This window comes from Solea senegalensis, linkage group LG5, assembly GCF_019176455.1.
Source record: "Solea senegalensis isolate Sse05_10M linkage group LG5, IFAPA_SoseM_1, whole genome shotgun sequence".
Classification (NCBI taxonomy): domain Eukaryota; kingdom Metazoa; phylum Chordata; class Actinopteri; order Pleuronectiformes; family Soleidae; genus Solea; species Solea senegalensis.
Window position 1 is genome coordinate 13,752,832 of NC_058025.1, and position 21,258 is coordinate 13,774,089.

At 38.9% G+C, this 21,258-nt stretch overlaps 1 protein-coding gene across 8 annotated transcripts; it reads left to right on the forward strand.

Moving 5' to 3' along the window:
* Positions 1-4,530: 4,530 nt before the first annotated feature.
* Positions 4,531-20,317, forward strand: LOC122769767 (excitatory amino acid transporter 1-like). Of its 8 annotated transcripts, XM_044026590.1 has the most exons (12): positions 4,535-4,586; positions 5,127-5,153; positions 5,324-5,761; positions 6,694-6,823; positions 7,186-7,525; positions 8,035-8,172; positions 14,445-14,649; positions 14,803-14,845; positions 16,052-16,320; positions 16,419-16,955; positions 17,826-17,960; positions 18,965-20,317. In XM_044026590.1, exons 5-12 carry the CDS (start codon positions 7,342-7,344, stop codon positions 19,170-19,172), a joined length of 1,719 nt encoding a protein of 572 aa, XP_043882525.1. In that variant the 5' UTR covers positions 4,535-4,586; positions 5,127-5,153; positions 5,324-5,761; positions 6,694-6,823; positions 7,186-7,341; the 3' UTR covers positions 19,173-20,317. The 8 variants fall into 8 exon arrangements, with proteins under 8 accessions (XP_043882521.1, XP_043882525.1, XP_043882526.1 ...); XM_044026586.1 differs by having other exon boundaries at positions 4,531-4,586; positions 5,127-5,761; XM_044026591.1 differs by lacking the exon at positions 5,127-5,153 and having other exon boundaries at positions 4,570-4,586.
* The last annotated feature ends 941 nt before the right edge of the window (positions 20,318-21,258 follow it).

Sequence of the window (21,258 nt, forward strand, 5' to 3'; positions counted from 1 at the left end):
GAATTAATTCCACGTTACACAGCTGGGCAAAGTACAGCTCAGGTTAATGGATAAAAAAAACAACCCATCTCATCCCTTTATAGGTTTTTTTATGATTGTGTGGGGGGGTTTATGATTGTGATCCCAGATATTGCATATTTGATTAGTTTATGTTTTGTATAGTATGTGTGTTCTGATTAGGGCAAATGTGGACACTCTAAATTGGCATAGGTGAGAGTGGGAGAGTGTGAGAGTGGATGGTTGTCTGTCTCTCTGTAACCCTCTCTGTGTTGAACTGGTGACCTGTCCAGGGTGTAACCCGCCTTTCCCCCTATGTCAGCTGGGATTGGCACAAGTGACCCTCCAGTGGAGGATAAAGAGGTAAAAGATGGATGGATGGATAATAACCTAATTATAACACTTCATAATCATAAATGTTGTACTCGGGTTCTAAAAAGGACTACATGCAGTACGCAATCATTGTTCTGAAAGGACACGTGGGAGCTCATCGTTAACAGACAAACAGGGGTGCAAATAAATAAATAAATACATCTCCGAGGTACTGGGACTGTCCGTATCTGTGATGACATTAGATGCTGAGTCTGTGTTAAGAGAAGACACTGAGCTGAGTGTCTACAATGACATTGTCTTCCCTTTTTATTATTCTATTGTCAACATGATTTATCCACTTCAGACAGGGAGGGTGTCATATTTTATTTTGATAACATCAAACACATCTTAAACAAAACTTGGTCGGATTTCCAGTCACTCCCCTTTGGCACAACGGGGCGCAGTTTATTTGGGAAACCTGAAACTTGAACCTATGTGTATCTGAAATCAGTTAGTGTTATATACCCTGTTTTTGTTTTTTTTTTAAAACATTGATATCATACTTATTTGTTTGGTTTCACTGTAAGATCATCAATCTAAGGGCTGAGTGTACAAGTGTATGCTGATCAAAGAGGCCAGGACTTTCAGTGGAACTTAACACCTGCTCTTTGTGGACTTTAGAGGAGGCTGCACACGCTGATTTAAATCACCTAATCTAATAAAATGTGTATTTCTAATATAACACTGAAGATACTGGTTCATAGATAAATTCATACTGTCAGTGTGTATGTACTACACTTTATGAAAAATGCCAGTTATGTTACAACTGCAACTTCTCATGGGGAAGTTTGTTTTCCTGTGATGTAAACTATTGCTGCTGCTACTCTTCCCGAGTTCAGCTCCTGTGTGGACCACATCCACAGAACGAGTCACACTGGGACCAGGTCCAGTGTGGCTCCATTCAGACCGGTGAGAGTCCGTGTGTGAGCAGCCTTGGCTCCCATCGTGCCCATTGAACAACAGCTATGAGCGCACTGAGACCCCTGGGTTTGAAGTCTGTAACATCTGATCCATGGGAAACCCTCATGCACAATGATGCAGCTCAACAATGTGTCCCCAGTTCTGTGTGTCCCCAGAGGACCACTGTAGACTGCAGATCTTATAACCTGTCCTGGATACATCACCCTCCTGGGAGTGGACCACTCCCATCTTAGACAACCAGCCTGGTGGAGGAGTTTGGAGCGGCTTGAGTTGCACACAGTTGAGCAGTTGTTGGGAAAATGGTCTGTGTTTATTTATTTGTGTACTGACTGAATGTTTGAGGGAGAGTTTGTGACACCGGGCCTTTTTTTAAATTAAGCCTATAGGTCGCCTATAGGCCTAAGCCTACACCTATGTTTATGTATTTTATAACTTATTTTAACTCAACTCTGCCTATCTAGCTATCTATCTTTCTTTATTTGTGTTTATTATCACTTGGACCTTGTGTTTTTGTTTTTTTATAAATGTGAATAATAAGGATTGTATGTATTTGTATTTGTGTACATACATGTATGACGATTATAATTATATATTATGCAGTTATTATTATTGTATATGACATGAATTAATCTACATGTATATGACATGAACCTATCAATCTATCCATCCATATTTGTTTTTATTTTGCTTTAACAGTTTTTCTCAGTCGCTTTGGTTCTTTTCTCACATCACTTTAACATTTGCACAGCAGTTGTGCATTTCTCAAAACAATTAGTGCAAACTGCAAAACCTAGTGGATGACATACAAAAACACGTCACTTACTCAAAATAGATAGTCCATTCCTCAAAAGCAAGTATTCGTCAATGAAACTGCCAGTGTCATCAAAATGAGAAGTCTTGACACCATCGTTTATGAGATAGTCAAATGGCTTTGTCAAGTTTCCATTATGACAGTTTACTCTCTCAGTGTTTTCCAATGCAAAAAAAGGGTCAGAACTCGGTGACACCTAAAATCGCTCAAGACAGCACTAATCACTACTTGAACAGCCATTTGAAAACAACAGTCTTTGCAATCCTCCAGCATTGTGGAAAAGAAAAATACACTACAGTCACTTATTTAAAACAAACATAAGAAACACCCTTTTGGTAGAGCTGTGCACAAATGTGAACAACATAACAGTACATATTGTAACTGAACATAGGTCAATCATTCTGGCACATCCAGACGTTCCTGCCTGTCTGGCCACATATTTTCACCTACATCACAACGGATATCATCCCTTGCAATGTCACACACTTCCTCGTGAGTGAAAGCTGAAGTTCGCCTGATAAAGATAAAATGATAAAGAAAGATATAAAATTAGCTTGACAGAATTTGATAACTAGTTCAACAAATTTGTATGTAATGATTCAAGCAATAAAATGAAGGCTATTAGTTTTATTGGGAACGACTATTCAGAATCCATAAGTATAGCTCATTTTAACTGAGATGACATAAGCAAATGATAATGTTATAAAACAGCTGAGAATTGTATGAAAGCAACTGATACATGTCCACAAGCATTTGCAATCTGTTCAGAGGAACAGAACTTCTATGATGTGCACAAATGACTAAATGTTGTGGAGGTTGAACTAATAGTTATGAGAATTTTAATTCTGATCTGAGAAAAGAACCAAAGCGACGGAGAAAAACTGTATGTCTGTCTGTTTCTTGTGCATGTTAAAATAAACTTTAAATTGAAATAAATCTAATCTAATCTAATCTAATTTATCTATCCATTTAGTTTAGGTTTAACACATTATTGAACATGTCAACATGTACACATGACATCCACTGGCTCATTTACTGTACATCAACATAAACAAAATACCCATCACATATCCTAAAAGGAAAGAAAAAAAACAAACAAATATATGAACTCTGACAACGTCTTTAAAAATGTAGTGCGTAGCTTTTAAATCTAAACAAATGTCTATTACATTCAAACCAATGTCAAATAAGTTGACTTAATGCTGATTAACCCTACCAACTCTCTCTGTGTTTCTCAGTATTGCTGTGATGCACACATGAAGTGATTTGTTTTATGTCAAGACAGATGCAGCACTAACACTGAACTACTGCAAACATCGTTTCTGTTCATGAAGACCAAACAGGGGCAGAATATTAGGGTTAAAAAACAACAACAAATACCAGCAAAATGCATGCACTGCAGCTTTAAGTATATACTTGGTTTTTTTTTAATGTTTTTATGACTTCAGTGGAATGATTTTTCTACATCCGAGCCTCCACTTTGATGTTTTCGCAGCATTCTTTGACACCATTGAAAGCACATGGCTCCTGTGGTCAACACTGAATGGACAGAGCGTTTCCCCTCAATGGGACATAAAACCTAATTACTGCTGTTTGTGTTGAGCGGAGTTGAGACCAAACTCTCAGCTGTAGAAGTATTCAAGGCACTGTGGTCTCTCTACATTCACAACAGTTTTATGATGTATGGGCAAGAAAAAAATAATACAATTTGAAAACAGCCTCACACAAGAATAATTATACAAGAAGATGTTGTTGAGGGCAGGGGGAGAGTGGCTTTTTGTCCAGAAATGGGGAATGCATTTTTTTGTCCCCACATTGTGATAAAGTACATACACGAGGCAACACATTTTCTACCCAGCAGCCATGGCAATTTGTCCCATTCACCTGTTTCCCTGTGGTGTTTTATGGCAGGGCTCCTGATTCTTCTTCTTCCCCCTTTCATCAATTGACAAGTTTTGCTCTTCAGCCAACACCAGCCAATCCCTTGCCTTGCCTGCAGAAGACAAAGGAGTCTGTTGTCTGTTGTTGCTTGTTGGGATAGCAGTGTGATGGATGCCATGTGGGTCGCTGTGGTGAGTGTCAGGAATGGAGAGGTTCTGACTTAAAGCTTTCCAGATGACTTGATGTTGATCGATGAGAAAGCCTGGTTTTGTATTTGTATTTGATGTCAAATATCAGACAATTTTTCTGCAACATTTCTTTATAAAATAGTCTGGATTCTTCACAATGAAGACACTGATGAATCATTGTGCCCGTTGGCTTTGGTCAACCATCAACATTTTCACATTAGTTATTCCAGACAAACACACACGCAGAGAGCAACGTGCTCAACCCAGACTGTAAATTAAGTCAATGAATTACTGTGATTATGTGTTTCCTTGTGAGAAAAAGCATTCCATTCCTGCTGCATCTGACAACGACAGTGTAAATCTGCTCTTTATTTAAAGTTGTACTAACTGATACTGGAGTTGAGGTGGACACAAATGTAAGTTTTTTCACTTTTTATAAATTTATGTTCTGGAATTTTCTCATGTGGAATGTAACCCTTCATAAACATGCAGAAGGGGATAATGGCTCCAGGCAGCATCATGTGACAGTTATTTGTGTCAGTATTGCCAAAGGTCTGATTCGTCAGGGCGACAAACTAATGCAAAGTAACTGCTCAGCCTCCAAATTAGGGATGGGACTATACCACCTTATCGGGTCCGATACTTATATCACAAACTCGAGATATTATTCTGATACAGTCATTTTAGACCATTTATGAACGTATGAAGCTGTTAGCAACACATTTGTGCTGGATAATTTCAAAGACATAATTCTCCAACTATGTATCAAATATTGTTTTCCCAAAAAGCTTTTGCTGATTTTACATTTCCATTTTTACAGTCTGTGCATAGCGAAGCATACGGCCTATGATTTTTGGATCCCGTTCCGTCCCTAACCAAGATACTTACTATAAAAACAGCATCAATCACTGCTAATAATTTTTTTCCTGTACTGAACATGCAATAATGTGTTTCAGCCTTGCAAGAAAAGGACCATCATGGCGGTAATTTAGTCCAAACTCTTACACGCTCGTACACACACACACAAACACACATGGACACATGGGCACGTTAAGTGATACCCGTGTAAACAGGTATAACAACAGTCTTTGAGAAGATGATTGTTGGTCCAAAAGTCCAGCGTCTTTTAATAAGTGTCTCAATGTAATTCCAGTAAATATAGTGTTATGTACAACCTTGACCATACAATGACCAACCAGCACGTCGGTGACTCAGTCTGAAGACGGAATGGTTAAAGGTCGGCTCTTCAGTGTTTCAGAGTACAAGAGGAAAATCATAACACAAAACAGGTTGGTGTCACTACCATATGAGCTTCCTTTGTCGGACTGCTATTGTCTTATTTCTTGTTTGTCTAAGGTGTTTCACTGTTGTTTATTCTGCGCTTTAATTGTCACAATATTTAATTCTTAATTAAACTTTGCAGACACATCAACCAATATTGTTGACTCTATCGAGCAGACGGATTTTCAGACTCTCCTGTGTGTCTTACAGAAATGTCACGTTGTATTGTGGGCAATGTTTCCAATTATATGATTTAAAGGAACAGAAACCCTGGGGAAAGTTTGCACTGCCTGATTCTCTAATATTGACAGTAGGTAAAAATGTTTCTGCAGTTTCTACTTCATTGGGTCATAGCCCATCCATTCAAAACATTTATTGGCAGATTTCCATTCTGTTGAAACAATCTGCAGCTGAAACTATGTTGTTGTGTTTATTCTTACAAATACCTCTTCTTTTTATCAGAGAAATGTGCGTAATTTCATATGAATTGTGTATTTGTGTGTTTTCGTGTATGTGTGTGTGTGTATACATCCCTTCCAAAAATGGATTCCATTGGTATGAGTAAGAAAAGACACAGACACACACAATCACATACAAATATGTTCATTCCTTTCACACCCTCCTCCGTTTTAGTCACATCCCACTTAACTGAACTGTGAATTCTTGAATTTCACAGACAAAACAAACTCCTGCCTGCTTGTGTTTGGATCCCTGTCCTTAGAATTACTTTATCAACTCTCTATGATGCTGAAGCTTAGAGTCATTATCACGGTATTCATCTTGTTTGCTCATAAACCTCTAGACTTCCAATGAACGTCCGCAGCCAAAAGGAACAGCTGCACCACTGGCACATAGTAAATATTTACTTGCAGTCACAAACAGTGGACTTGAAAATGTGGGACAGTCACAGCCATATTCTTTGATGGACTTGTATTTCTCTGTTAACTCAGACACAGTAATCTTCAATCCGGCTGAACTTATCAAGCGTGAAAAGCCATGTGAAAGGAAGGTCCAGAAGGACAGAAGGCCCTTTCTCCCTCTTTCCTGCTTGGAAAGCTCATTATTCGTGAAGCTCCCCCTCATCTGCAAACCTACCTTACTTCACTTTTTTAGAACTATCCACATGCCTTCATTAGTTTTTCTCTTACTATAGCACCGCCTCCATCCTCTCACTGGCTCCCTCTTTTTCTTTCTCCTCCCCTCCGCTCTTTCTCTTCATTGCTGGTTGCCTACACGAGCCAGCTCACAGCCAAAGAACTTCCTGTCCTCCTCACACAGACGCGCTTTAAAAAACCCCAGAGCTTTTCCCCCCTGCAAAACAAACAAACAAACTGACAGAACAAAAACAAAGAGCTGCAACTCCAGGCTAAAGGTACAGAAACAACTTTTATTTCAGTATTTCAATATCTGTGTGTCTGCATGCATGTGTGGGAGTTTGTGTCAGTGTGACCGTTTTCACTTTAACTACACGTGTGTAGTGCATTGAGCTTGGCATGCCTTCACTGTTGACCTTATTCAGTGAATCTCACACAGTTATGTTCTGTTTTAGCTTTTATAAAGAAGTTTTTGGAAGGATTTGCATGGTTAATTCTGTCAGATGAGTATATCTATACATATATAGCAGATTAAATATGGATGATTTGAATGAGAATTAGGATTAACTGAGTGAAGACAGGGTGGTTGTCACCATTTCCTTTCACATGTCTAAATCTCATTTATGTCTTTCCTTCTCAGTCAGGCGACTTTTAAGCCTCCAAACCAAAGGAGGGGTGTGACAGAGAGACAGACAGACAGAGAGACAGACAGAAGAATATTTGCAAGTGAAGGAGCAGCACCATCAAGGTGTTCAAAATCACACTTTGAAAGGAGTTCCAAGTTCCAGCAGCAGCTATGACTCAACGCAATGGAGAGAACCCTCAGAGAACCCGCAGAGGTCTGGGACGCATCCAGGATGGGATCCGCTCTCAGTGTCTGCTGGCCAGGAAGAGAGTGCAGAGCATCACAAAGGACGACGTGAAGAGATTCTTCATGAAAAATGCCTTTGTGATATTAACTGTTGCTGCTGTTATCTTTGGTGAGTGGGAACTTTTATTAGACACAACTGGAAAATAACACTTCACATTTTACTGGCTACTTTGCTTGGATGATCCATCATCCTGGTGTGACCCAGGTCCACCCCGGTGGAATTGAAACAAACTCACAAGATGAGAAAAACCAGAGGAAACCAGATTAAGTCAGGGGAATAGTCCTTCGCTGACCCTGTAGGTGACCTATGCCCTTTTGCCATTAACCCCCTGGGACTTCCCTCAGTAGGAAGTGAGAATAGCCCACACATTGGCCTGCACATCTGCTGCGCGGCTAGAATACACAACATGACAAATTCATTTGCCTTCATGTTAAATTCAGGATAGTGCCCACTACAAGCCACTTGGTCAACCACGTGGGGCTTTAAAGCTGCAACTAACAATGGATGAAAGACCTTCTGCTCACCTTGTCAATAGAAAATCAACACATGAACACAAACACCACTTTTACATATGTCTCAGGAGCCAGCTTTGACTTCATGTTTGATTCTTACCACAGGTATAATCCTGGGATTTTCTCTGCGGCCTTATAAGATGACTTACCGTGAAGTGACCTTCCTGGCTTTTCCTGGAGAGCTGCTCATGAGAATGCTTCAGATGCTGGTGCTGCCCCTGCTGGTTTCCAGTCTCATCACAGGTATGGATAACAAAGTCATTCCAGCCTTGTATGTATTTTTAAAAAATTTTTTTTTAGTAACTTACAACTGTAATGCTCAACGTTTTTAATATGAACATGTGTCTGAGGAGTTCACACACAACGCTGATTCAGGTTATCAGCTCCACAAGTATAGCAGGATTTAGATGTCAGGTATCACCTGGGTACATTCCCACGCTGCACACAACACAAGTGCTGATACTGTCAGTAGAGACAGAGGAAATGGCTACAATAATATTGCACTTGAAAAAAGCGAGACAGCTGCAAACAGATTAAAAAATGAAAAAAGTGGCCACGAAAGTGTCAGAAATGACGTCTACTGCTGAAAATACCCGGTCGTTCGAACATATGTGAGAATATATATGAAAAAGAATAATTTACTAATCACAAAAGATTAACTACAGCACTCCCACTTGGTTGAAATGTCATTCAGTTTGTCTTTTTTTTTTATTTAGTTAAACTATATCTAAAATGAACTCACACAGCTTAGACTTTCACAGATCCTGATCCAAACTGTATGACATTGTTTTGTTTTTAAATTTACACCAGACAACTCAGTCACCACACACAGATCTGATTATTTCCTTGAATATCACAAACCTTTCAACACTTTTCTTCTGTGTTCAGCTTGGCTCCACACATTTCTCAGAAAAAAAAAACTATAGTTCCTCCAGCCTGCGGAAAAGCTGCAAAACACTGGGTTGCCTTTTATATGTGGAAGAGAAAAAGGAGGATTCTGTCTGACTGTTTGCATTAGATATAAGTGGCATAGCATGAAGGTAGAGTAGTGCATGTCCTCTGGGTGAAAGGCTCTTACCAGCGACAGTGCTGTTTGTTGTTTTCTGACTCCGATCTCTGACACGTATCATGAGTGGCAGAGAGTGAGTCAGTTGTTTGTTCAGCCGATGCTGTTTGTTGGTTTTGGGCCCAGTGGTGGACGGGGTTAGGATAACGTCACGGGCAAGAGACGGAAAGAGAGAGATATGTTTAAACATACTGGTCTCACACCTGATCAAATTCTTGTAGTAATGCTCAGTCCAGTCATTGTTGGTGTTTTTCAGTCATCAAATAAACTATTTAAATAATAGTGGACTGGATTCACTTGAAGGTCCAGGATATCCTCTTTCAGAAAAAACTGCAAGATATGATCATGAAGTTGTCACTTGTGATCCAGGAATGTATAGACATTTTATTTCTCATTAATATAATCCCAGTTAGACGAGCAAGGATATTTTATTTGTAGAACACTAACTGACTGGGCAACAGGTCCGTCTCCTGAGGGGATGATAGAGACCCGATGTCCGATAATAACCTACTTTGTGCTGCAGCAGAGCGTAACATCAGCATCCTCTGACATCATGTCACATGACCACAGCTACAACATGTGGAAAACAACAAAGAGGTTCTGTAACCAAGGGATTCAGCACTGTGTGTGTGTGTATACGCGCTTCCTAATTGAATTCATCAGCTGTAATTCCTGCTTTTCAAATGAAAAACAAAGGTCAACTTCTAACAGACTTTCCTTTACTCTTGCCATGTTAAAAGTTGTGTTTTCCCAGCCTCCAAACAGAGACTTAAAGCCACCCATTGCAGTGAACATCATCATTTCTTAATTTTCTCTTGTGCAGCTTGATTTGAAAGGACATATACTGTACAACAATTCTAGACTTCACATTTTTGCACCACAGCACTGCATGATTTATCATAAAGCAAAATACTTATGGCTAAGCTGTCATAAAAACAAGACTTAAAATCTTTTGAAAAATGTTGCTCATCCATTGCTGCTTCTTTCCTAAAGCCTATTCTATCACAGCGTGGAACTATCGAGGCCAACTCTATGATCCGGTTACATTTTTCTGCAGGTTGTCGGAAAATTTTGTGCAGCGCATCATAGGTCACGGTAAAAACAGCAAAAAAAGAAAAGAAAAAAGAAAGAAAGCTGTTTATAACTGGAGTGTGTCGCACTGGAAAATAGAATGAAAACACATTTACATTGTCAGGAAACTCAAACACGTAGTTCATAATACTGAGAATCTTCTTTTCCTTCACCTTTTTTTTCATACTTCTGCTAAAACTATGCGCTGGAGAATCAAGACAACCTGCTCTTTAGTGTGTTTTACACACTTGTATGTTTATTAGTTACATAGTCTAATTTATTAGTAACATGTTTTTTAGAGGATATGGAAGAGGAGCTGCTTTCATATGACTTCCTTGCTGCAAACACGTGGCTCCTGGTTTCAAAGTAACTGTCACGCTCCAAAGAGTGATTGTGTCCCCGCGTCACTTTTCTGTAAAATGTTCTTTCTTGTGCGAAAGCAACGTGGTGTGATCCTCATACATTCTGGAAATCAAAAAAGACTGACAACTTCCAGAGGGACACTGCAGGTTCAACATTGTTGGAAAGACAGTCTGGTGCACAGGCAGGACAACAGAGGATGAAAAAAAAGTGAGCTGCAGCGTTGTCACTGATCCTCTTCATCCGTAACCACATCTGCCCCACACTTGTTCACTCAAGCATCACACTGAGCCGTTCGATGTATGATTTCCAAAAACAAATCCACATTGCCCATGGAAGTTTGATCCACCGCCAAGTATTTATAGAGCCAAGAGGGGGCTTGGCAGGAAGAAGGCAATAAAAAGAGGGAAAAGGATGATGATGATGATCACAGAGGAGGGACTTGAATGTGGGAGGGGGGATGGAGTTAAGGGGGAAGGACCAGCACAAGATGTAAAAAGCAGAGAAGATGTTGAAGACAGTGATTTAAATAAGTGTACACAAATGACTGGACAAATTGTAATAGTGTAATATCGGCTAGCTTTGTTTTATTTTATAATATTTTCTAAGCTGATCCAACTCAAACTGAGAAAAAGTGTTAAGTGCACGTTTGATTTAAACCTTTTTATTATTTTATTATGATATTATTTTGTTTGCAGTAGCCTCTATCTAAGTCTGTGGGCCCCATTGTCCTGGCAGTTTTAATTCTTGATCCTTACCAGACACTACCCTGCATGTTTCAGGTGTTTCCCCTGCTCCAACACACCTGATTCAAATGAATGCCTCGTCACCAGGGTTTTGCCGACCTTTTTACTGAGCTGACCATTCGAATCAGGTGTGTTGGATTGCATTGCGCCCACGAGGACCAGGATCTCTGCGGAAACTGCCTCACGGTATCTGTTGTCCTGCAAGCTAATGCACGAAGAAGCATCTCCTTCAGTACATTAAACCCCTGTAAAATAGCTGTTGATAAATCTGCTGCAGTGTCATTGTGCGTAACCCACAAATACTGTTCTATTTAATTGAACAATGGTGTGACAATTGTGAAATACGGTAGAAAAAAATGCTGTGATTCCTGTGAGGCGAATCACAACATCTCAGTCTTAATTTTGCTTATCTTGTCCCACTATTTCTAAAAAGTCAGAGGATAATTGGACTGGTATTGTATAAAAGAAAAATACCAAGAATTTAGAGGCTGTAGCTATTGAAATGTACAGTTTTCTGTCAAAATGATTTATATCTGGCTATATAGGTTTCCAGTAAAGTCTTGCTTGAAGTTTGGAGTGAGACTTTCTCCAGTGTTAACCGCTTGAAAGGACAGGCCTCTCGGAGCTGCCCCCTTAAAGCCCACTTTTGTATTTGATGAACATTCCCCTTATGAGAAAGAAAGTCATTCTCCATGCTCTCCTTCAGCCTTGGTTATTTCACTCTTTTGAAAGGATGGAATTGGTGAGGCTGTGTCTGTTGTTGCCTGGTCAACAGGCCAGGGATCATTGTGTGTGTGTGTGTGTGGGGCGGACTAAGTCAACAGGTTTTCCCAGGCCTGGGGAGAAGGAGGAGGGGGGGGAGGAGGAGCGCAGTGGATGGCGGGGAGGGATGCTTGGGAGGAAAAAGGTAGCAATGAAAGAGGTTTGCTGCAATAAGATCAGCGTGCAAGAAAGAGTAGGGGGAGGAAGAGGAGGAACAGCACAAGCGGGTAACTACATAAGGGCTCCCTGGAAGAACAAGGGGTAGTTGAGCGGTAAGGAGAGGAATTTCGGGGAGGACAATGAGGGAGGTAAGGATGAGGAGGGGGAGGAAGACGGATCAGAGAGAACAGGATAAAAGCTTAAAGTCATGGGCATGTTGAGACAGAGGAAAATAGCATTCTTCTTCTTTGTCTTCACCCTAAAACCAGGTCTTAACCCTGGAAAAGCCATTTCTAGGGGTGTCAGAATATGAGGGCCAGCCAAAATGTCCTCACTTCCTTAGGTATACAAGTTTTTTGGTCCTCACAAAGCTGCCCATACAAGAACACGCACATGCACTCAGAGGGTTGAGGTCCCATGTATGAAAGGATCACATAGATCTCCCGTCACACAAAGCCTGCTTTGCCTTGTACGGCTTTGAATGAAAGAAAATGGCCATTATGGGACCTGACACTTTGAACATGAAATGCCACTGTCACGCCTATTGAGGCAGCTTGTCTTGTTTCCAAATCCAGATGCCCTGAAAGGCTGTATTACTTTCTTTTTTTACAATGGTTATCCTTACAAAGTCCCCTTAATACTACAAGAGCAGCGACGGACAGTTTAAGCCACTGGCTCTGTGACTGCTTTTCTCTTTTCCTTGAAATCTCTCTCTCCATCACTGGTTTGTCAGGTTTCTTGACAAAGACTTAAACTCCCTCTCATGTTGCATGAAATTGCAGTGTTTAAGTGGCCCCGCAAAATCCAACTCACCACACAGTGTGGCGTACATACATATCCAGTCTTCCTTGTAAATTGTAGCCAACGTGGAACGACCACAGACGGCTATTCATCCGTAATTTGACCTGTGAGCAGATATTTCAGAATAACACAGATGTTGCAAGTGTCTTTGGCTTGACCTGCCTCACAGTTCATGCACTTTTCATCTTACAATGCAGATACATTACATTTTTGTTGTGTCATTACCTCTGTGACTCTTTAAGTTCACAACATAACTTGAGCAGCAAGTAAAAGTGCTGGTCTAAAAATATCCTCAAGTTAAAGTAAGAAAGTAGCAGAATAAAGGTTACTTTTTTTTAACAAGTTTGGGGTTCTTTCTTGTGTCTTGCAAAAAGCACAAGGGGACATATATCTCACATGAATTGTTTTTAATTAGAGGCAAATCTTTACAAATTAAAGTGCTGAAAAAATAAAATATGTAAACTCATCAACACAATGTATCAGTCAAAATGGGTCAAAGGTCACAAATCCTCGTCATTTACTGTGGTGCGTGAATTTATTTTTTCATTCATTCAATTTCATTCATTCAATTTATTTATTCATTTTTTGACTCAGTAACGGATTTGATTTAACATGTAGTGAAGTACAGTACTTCCAAAAAAACAAACATACGCAAGTAAAAGTAAAATAACAAATTTAAAAAATGACTTATGTAATTCTTTACTTTCCACCTCTGAAATCTGAGTTTGCTTTTGTTTTTCCAAATTAAAATGCAGTGGATTTTGAGGAGGAAAAAAAGAAATCATTACAAATACCTTCTATACTATACTATACTATACTACACTACACTATACTATACTATACTATACTACACTACACTATACTATACTATACTATATATGAAGGTGTGTGCATATATGATCTTACTCTGGACACTGTACATGTGATTAAGATCAGGGTCAGATTATGTTTCTTGCCACTTTTTGTTGTCATGCAGCAGATGATCCAGATTACGTTTTTCTCATGCTATATACACTTACAGACACACATAACATATTATTGCAAACTCTAAAAAACAGCAAAGCAAGAAATGTAATATTTTCAAACGTCCAGGCAAATTACTTCAAATGAATAAACAGTTTTTGGACCCCCAATGTGGATAATTACCACATGGAGCTCCCTCTAGCATGAGGCTTCACATTTGCTGCACTGCTGCTCCCTCTACAGGAACAATTTGGTACTCCTCCCACATGAAAGTTGAACTGAATCCCTGTTGATATGAGAGTGCAAGTGGGTAAATCACAATAGATTCTTTCGAGTAATTCAATGAAGCTAGGGTGACACCTTTGTCTTCCTGCCTGTGTTTTTCCTTGCCTTATTCAATGTTTTTAAACTAGTGACTTAAACCTTTATTGTTTTATTGCTGTATGTTTTCATGGTTGGCTGTATTGTTATGTAATTATATGCTACTCCAGTGTGAGCTACTTGAATGTCCCCAAGTGGATGAACAACATATATCTAATCTAATCTAAATTGTTTGACATGATTATTATGTGACGTGTCCTCCTCAGGTATGGCGGCTCTGGACAGCCGTGCCTCTGGTAAAATGGGTATGAAGGCAGTGATCTACTACACCACCACTACCGTCATTGCTGTGTTCATTGGCATCGTCATGGTGCTCATCATTCACCCTGGGAAAGGATCGAAGGATGAGTTCACTAAGCAGCAGGCAGTGGAGAAGGTCAGCCCTGCGGATGCCTTCCTGGATCTTATCAGGTACACACACACACATACATATACAAGGGACAGGGAGAGAGAGAGAGAGAGAGAGAGATTTGTTTGTAAAGGATTCTATTTATATCTATACTCATACTAAGTTATTAAGTTATTTGTTCATGTAAACAAAAATGTTGATCTTTGATTTTTCAGAAACATGTTTCCTCCAAACCTTGTTGAAGCTTGCACCAAACAAGTAAGTGACTTTCCAATTTTTTACATAAAATGTTTGTTTTTTTTTAATTAATTTCTTACCCATCTGTCTTTATTTACTGACAATCAGACTTTCTATTTATTACTTGTGAATTTCCTAAAGTTAAATGTTGCGTTTAAAATGTAGGGGATTATTTTTATATGGCAGAAATGTAATTAATAAAAAATAACTACTTCATTTTTCAGTGTGTGCAATCACCAGGTTGTCTGAATTCTTTGTAAGCACTTTGTTCAGTACTTCAAAGTTCGATATAAATTATTTTTTTTTTAAATTATTATTATCATTATTCTAATTATTATTATTACCCCAGAATGAGCCTTTGATATTTACATCAGGAGCCGAGTACTTCACCAATAAATACATTTTACACACTGTACCTTTAAATCTAAATAGCAATCATATAAAACACATATAAAACATGTATTTTCTGTCACAAGATGTCTCAATCAGTGCTTATATAACATTACAAAGGTCATAAAAAAGGAAGCTGATTTTAATTATTTTTAGACAGGACTTTATACACATTTACTACATTTATTAAAAAACGACAGTGGACATTTAAATGTTACCATTTGATTTACTTCACCAGATTATAGGTTAGGGCTCATTTCTTGTACCGCAACATTAACAAATACACCAGAGGTCTCAAACCTGTGGCCCACTTGAGGCCTGCCAATCAAATGTGGCCCTTTACTTTCTATGAATTATTAATCATTTTTATTTACAGATTCATTTAGTAAATTATCTATCGTTCCATATATAAACAGAACACTTTTATTTTGAAATTCTTTGAAATATCATCACAAATATCATTATTGCTATATATATGTTATGTTGTTTTTTTCACAAAACGTTTGACTTTTTCCCACTTCATCGGCCCCCCCCCCCGGACCAGTCTAGACGGGTTATTTGAGTTTGAGACCCCTGATTTATACACAAAAACGAAAGCACATCCACGATGTATGCTTCAAGATATAGTCGTTGGGACCTTTGACTGTCAAAATCACAGTGTGCCGAGCTGCTGCTTTTTTCATTATGCACCCATTCTACATTTACTTAATTTAACTTTTCCCTGTCAGCCTGGACATCTCATTACTTTATAATAAGCCAGCAAAATGTGTTCTCTCTCAAAGTATCGAGGATTCATCTTGAATTAAACCTGTTCTGCTTTCCTTCCAAAAATTGCAGTTCAAGACACAGTATGTGAAGAGAGTGGTCTATGTGCAGATGACAGTGAATGACACAGTATTCACACTCAATGGTAGCCAGCAGTTTAGCCGCGAGGAGATGATTCCTGCACCGGGCTCAGTGAATGGAGTTAATGCTCTAGGCCTGGTGGTGTTTTCCATGTGCTTCGGTCTGATCATTGGCAGCATGAGGGAACAGGGAAAACCCCTCAAAGACTTCTTTGACTGTCTCAATGAAGCCATCATGAGGCTGGTTGCCATCATCATGTGGTAAGCGTAAGGGTGGGGGCTGACATTTGTGTTAAAGGAGATCCTGTTTAAGGATTATTTGGACAAGTTTGATCAATTCTCTACCCTTCAATCCTCAGGTATGCCCCTATTGGTATTTTGTTCCTGATTGCTGGTAAGATTGTGGAAATGGATGATATTTCATCCATGGGAGGCCAGTTGGGAATGTACACGGTGACAGTCATTTGTGGGCTGCTCATCCACGGCGTGTTTGTCCTGCCACTGCTCTACTTCCTCATCACGAGGAAAAACCCTGTCGTTTTCATCGCAGGGCTGTTGCAGGCACTTGTCACCGCCCTGGGCACATCCTCCAGGTATGTGATCGTTGGGTTAAAAGTCAGAATTTCACTCACTGGCAAGAAACGCACTCCCTCCATCAATCATCCCCTTCTTCTTCTTCTTCTTCCTGTGTCCTTTTGCAGTTCGGCCACTTTGCCCATCACATTTAAGTGTCTGGAGGAAAACAACAACGTGGACAAGCGTGTAACCCGCTTCGTGCTTCCCGTCGGCGCTACAATAAACATGGATGGTACGGCTCTCTATGAAGCCCTGGCAGCCATTTTCATCGCTCAGGTCAATAATTTAGACCTTAACTTTGGACAGATTCTTACCATCAGGTATGTGAAGAAAACAGACTATTACATTCAATGTCTTGTCTTATATATTCAATTCATTAATTAATAATAATAGAGGTTTGGTACATGATAATATGTCTATGTGTCTTTTATTATGGTATGAAGGGTCTTTTGGTGAAACTGCAAACTGCAACAAAGGGTGGAGTTTTTTGCTCAGTAAAACCTTAAAAAAAACCACATGTCCCAGCCAAAGTTAATAAAGTAAATGAAATCTAATGAAATGACGAAAGCTAAAACTGAAATAAAAATAAAAACTAGTGATTAAAAAAACCTGATAACTAACTGTGTGTTTATAAAACTAACTACAATGGTGCTTAGTTTTCGTCTTTGTAAATTAATTTCATACATAATCCTTTTGGGTTCATATGGAGTGTATTTATTTTTTCTCTGCCGGGCAATTTTGAAAGGTTTTATTTGAGACACATTACTTATTATCACCGTTTTGAATCTTGCACCTGGCAAACACTCCATATTACAAAAAAACTAACACACTAACACTAAAACTAATAAAAACTAAACTGAAACTAAGACTTTACAAAAAATAAAAACGAGCAAACCCGCTCTAAAAACGAATGAAAACTAAGACATTTTCAAAAGAAAAAGTCAAAACTAACTAAAAACTAAAATAAATGAAAAATCCAAAACTAGTATAAACATAGTTCCAGTTTCATAAATGATTTTCCAACCAGCAGTGAAGTCTGGATGAGGATGGAGTAAATTAAAGAATACCAAGTGGTTAGGTCAAGGGCATGTATATTTACTGGAATGACTGTTTATGTTCGAATATAATTGAAATACAATCAATTTTCTCTCCTTCATTTATTTTCTTTTTGCACTTTTTCTCCCCTCCAGCATCACAGCCACAGCAGCCAGCATAGGAGCAGCAGGAATTCCACAGGCAGGACTGGTTACCATGGTGATCGTGCTAACATCGGTTGGTCTGCCCACTGATGACATTACGCTCATCATTGCTGTCGATTGGTTCCTGTAAGTACTGTCTCTATGACATAGACAACTTCAATCCAGTAGCAATTTTGAGGTCGCATACTGAAATATTGAGTTGGGAGTTTAATTGTTTAAATTAGATCCATAATTTATAGACAATGTTCCACATTAAGGGAAGTTCAAATTCTCTTTTGATCCTATACTTCAGAAACATTCCCTTTACATTCCAAGTCTCTCACTCCATCTGGTTTTTATTCAAACAGAATCCAATCAAAGTGCAACGGCCTTTACTTCCTCACTGATGCACTTCATGTGGGTTTTTTTATCGTTTGCAGTCGTAACAGAAGCGTCTTCAGTGTTCCGATGATGTTCTATATACTGTACTGTATGCAAACATGCCACATCAGTCTAATCTCTAATATCTCCTATAGAATTGTTTGAAATATTTGATGCACTTGTTCTCAGTACTTTTGTCCTGTTTTATCTTTGTCTATTTTGCTCTGTCTTTTCCTGTCTTGTCTCTTTGGTTTTCTCTTCTCCTCTCTTATTTGGTTTATCTTGTCTTTAATCTTCACGTTCTTGTCTCTTGATTTATTTTGTTCTGTCTTTCCCCATTTTGTCTTTAAACTTTGTGTCGCCTCTTATTGTCTTATTTTGTTTTCACATCTCTTGCCTTGCCCTGTCTTGTCTTGTGGGATAGGGTTAGGGTTTTGCGTTGTCTAATCTTGTCTTCTATTGCCATGTGTTGTTTTCTTGTCTCTTTTTATGTTGTTTTCTCTTTGAGCATTTATTTTATTATTTTATGTTGCCATCTTGTCTCTTCGCCTGTCTTCTCTTTTATTCTTGTCTCTTATTTCGTCTTCTTTTGTCGTTTTTTTGTTTGTTTGTTATTCTCTCTTTATCCATTCTGTCTTGTTTCATCTTGTCTTCCTTTGTTCCTCACATTTTGTTTGTTTGTTTTCTCACCTCACCTCTCACCTCTACTATCTTCTCATGGCGTGACCTCTCATCTCTCTCATGTTCACCTGTTACCTGTCCTTCCTCAGGGACCGATTGCGCACCATGACTAATGTCCTCGGAGACTCAATTGGTGCAGGTATAGTGGAGCACCTGTCCCGCCATGAGTTGCAGAAGAAGGACCCTGAGGTGGGCAACTCAGTGGTGGAGGAGGCAGACAAGAAACCGTACCAGCTCATCCGCCAGGAGAACGAGTATGAGAACGAAAGGCCTTCTGACAGTGAGACCAAGATGTAGAGGCAAACCTTTTTTCTTCCCATGGGTGAATACCTTCTTAGAAAAATCAACTGCACTGCATTGAACCACATTATATCTTCTTAATTTGCAAGCCTACGCATTACATGATTGGAGGGTTCAAAGTAAACTGATGCACAGCTAGGATTTCAGCCAAGTAAGTTCCACTACATCCAAGGCTTTCATGATATATAGTACCAATTGAAGTGGTTCATGCTGCATTGTTTTTCTAAGGGTTTGTGCTGATGATACGTCCTAAGTGTACGACATGTGTCTGCCACGGGGAGGCAGCTGTTTACGAGTGAAAATATACTGCTCTAAACCCTGGTGGTCTGTGGCCTTCATGCAATATCCAACCTCTTTTAGAACTGTGATGACTGGTCTTGCCCACGAGAGGCCAGTATTGATCTAGGTCTTTACACCACTGCAGATTACAGTCCATACTTGAACAGTTTTACAGCTTTATACAGAAATGTTTTTGCCGTCATACTTGCTGCTTTTCTATTGTTTGAAGAAGTGAAAGGGAAATCTCTTCCTGCAGACTCGAAAGTGTTGTATATCATGCAGCTACACTGGAGGAACCAGGCCAATGTCTATGGGGGTGGGTTTAAAAAGCTACATGTAAACAAATTTCATTAGCATCATCTGTGGCAATATTTTTCAAATATAGTATATAAGCTTCAACTGGATGTCTGATGTCACACACTACGTGACTGCACAAAAGCAGTTAATGCTGTCAGGGTCTTGGCAGATAGTGTCACACATACTCTTCAACAATCATTAAGAGTGATGAACCAAAATCTCGATTCTTGCCATTCGATTTCAACCAAAAAGAAAGCACCAAAATAATATCCAAATTTACCAGTACCCAAAAAACAAATCACTAACCTGCACAGTAATGCAGTACCATTTTGATAGGCCGACATAAACGATTGTGAATCAATTCTTCGTAGGCCCTCAAAAATGAGAATAGAACCAAAAGTTACATCGTTGAAACTTTCACGTGTCAATTTCCTGACAATATTTCATACACAAATGATTTGTTTTATATTCATTTCTAAAATGGTAGTCAGTGGGTTGGGTATACAATGTTCAAATGTGCCTTGATTTTTATGCAACTCTTCACTTCAGCCTCCATTAGTTGTAGATAAAAAAACCTAACAATTTGATTTTAATATGGATGCATGTATGGATTCCACTATCGTCTTTTACTATAGCAAGCTGGAATTTGTAAGTGCTGTTTTGTACTTGAATTAATTCAGTAACAAATGTAGCATTATAGGAGATTTTCTGAATATACCGTACTTGTATAGAGAACTGTAGATAACGTGTACATTAACTGTGGATTTAAATTGTAAATTGTTACTTGGTGATTGTGTACGTACATATGCTGTAACCATTCACTTATCAAACACCAAACTAACAAGTCTTGTAATTCCTGTCATGAATTCAGAACTGGATGATTTAAAGGTCTGAGTCCTTCACACGAGGAAGCAGAATAGTTCCTTTGTTTACAGCTGCCGTTGTTTCTCTCATGAATTCAGACTGAATAATAGTTGTAGTTTTATTTTGCATGGATGATTTTTTTTTTTTTAATTAAAAAATAAAACCAGTGGTTGTTTTTTTTTCTTTTGTTATTATTTGACCATGAACACCTGAAAGGGGATGAAATGAAATGAAATTAAGGAGAAACTGCTCCCTACATCCCACTTTATTCAGGTTATTATTGCCTCTTGAAACAAAAAACACAGATCTTTTTCTCAGAATAACCACCATATTTAACTAAACTAAACAGTGACTTGTTTTCAGCAAAACACAGCTTTTCTCTGGTGTAAAAAGAAGTCTGTCAATTTGGCAATAGTCCAATAATCTTATAATAAGTCAGATCATATCTTCCGAGCTCAGCGGAGCATGTGTAAAACGATTTTTACTTTTGGCATATGAGACTTACATGCTTGTCCATTGTCCTTCTACCAATCTGATCAAACCTTTATGGTAGTTATTTCCATTCAACTCTAAACTTTGATGCACTATTAAAACAACAGTGGCAGTAGTTAGGCTGGTAGATGAAGTCCCTTTTACAACATTA

What these genes read in the sequence shown, in the direction of transcription:
- LOC122769767 (XM_044026586.1), top strand. Translation starts at nt 7,342, where the DNA reads ATGACTCAACGCAATGGAGAGAACCCTCAGAGAACCCGCAGAGGTCTG. An exon ending in GCCTTCCTGGATCTTATCAG is followed by an intron (nt 14,650 to 14,802) that starts GTACACACACAC and finishes TTGATTTTTCAG; the next exon opens with AAACATGTTTCCTCCAAACC. An exon ending in ATTGCTGTCGATTGGTTCCT is followed by an intron (nt 17,961 to 18,964) that starts GTAAGTACTGTC and finishes GTCCTTCCTCAG; the next exon opens with GGACCGATTGCGCACCATGA.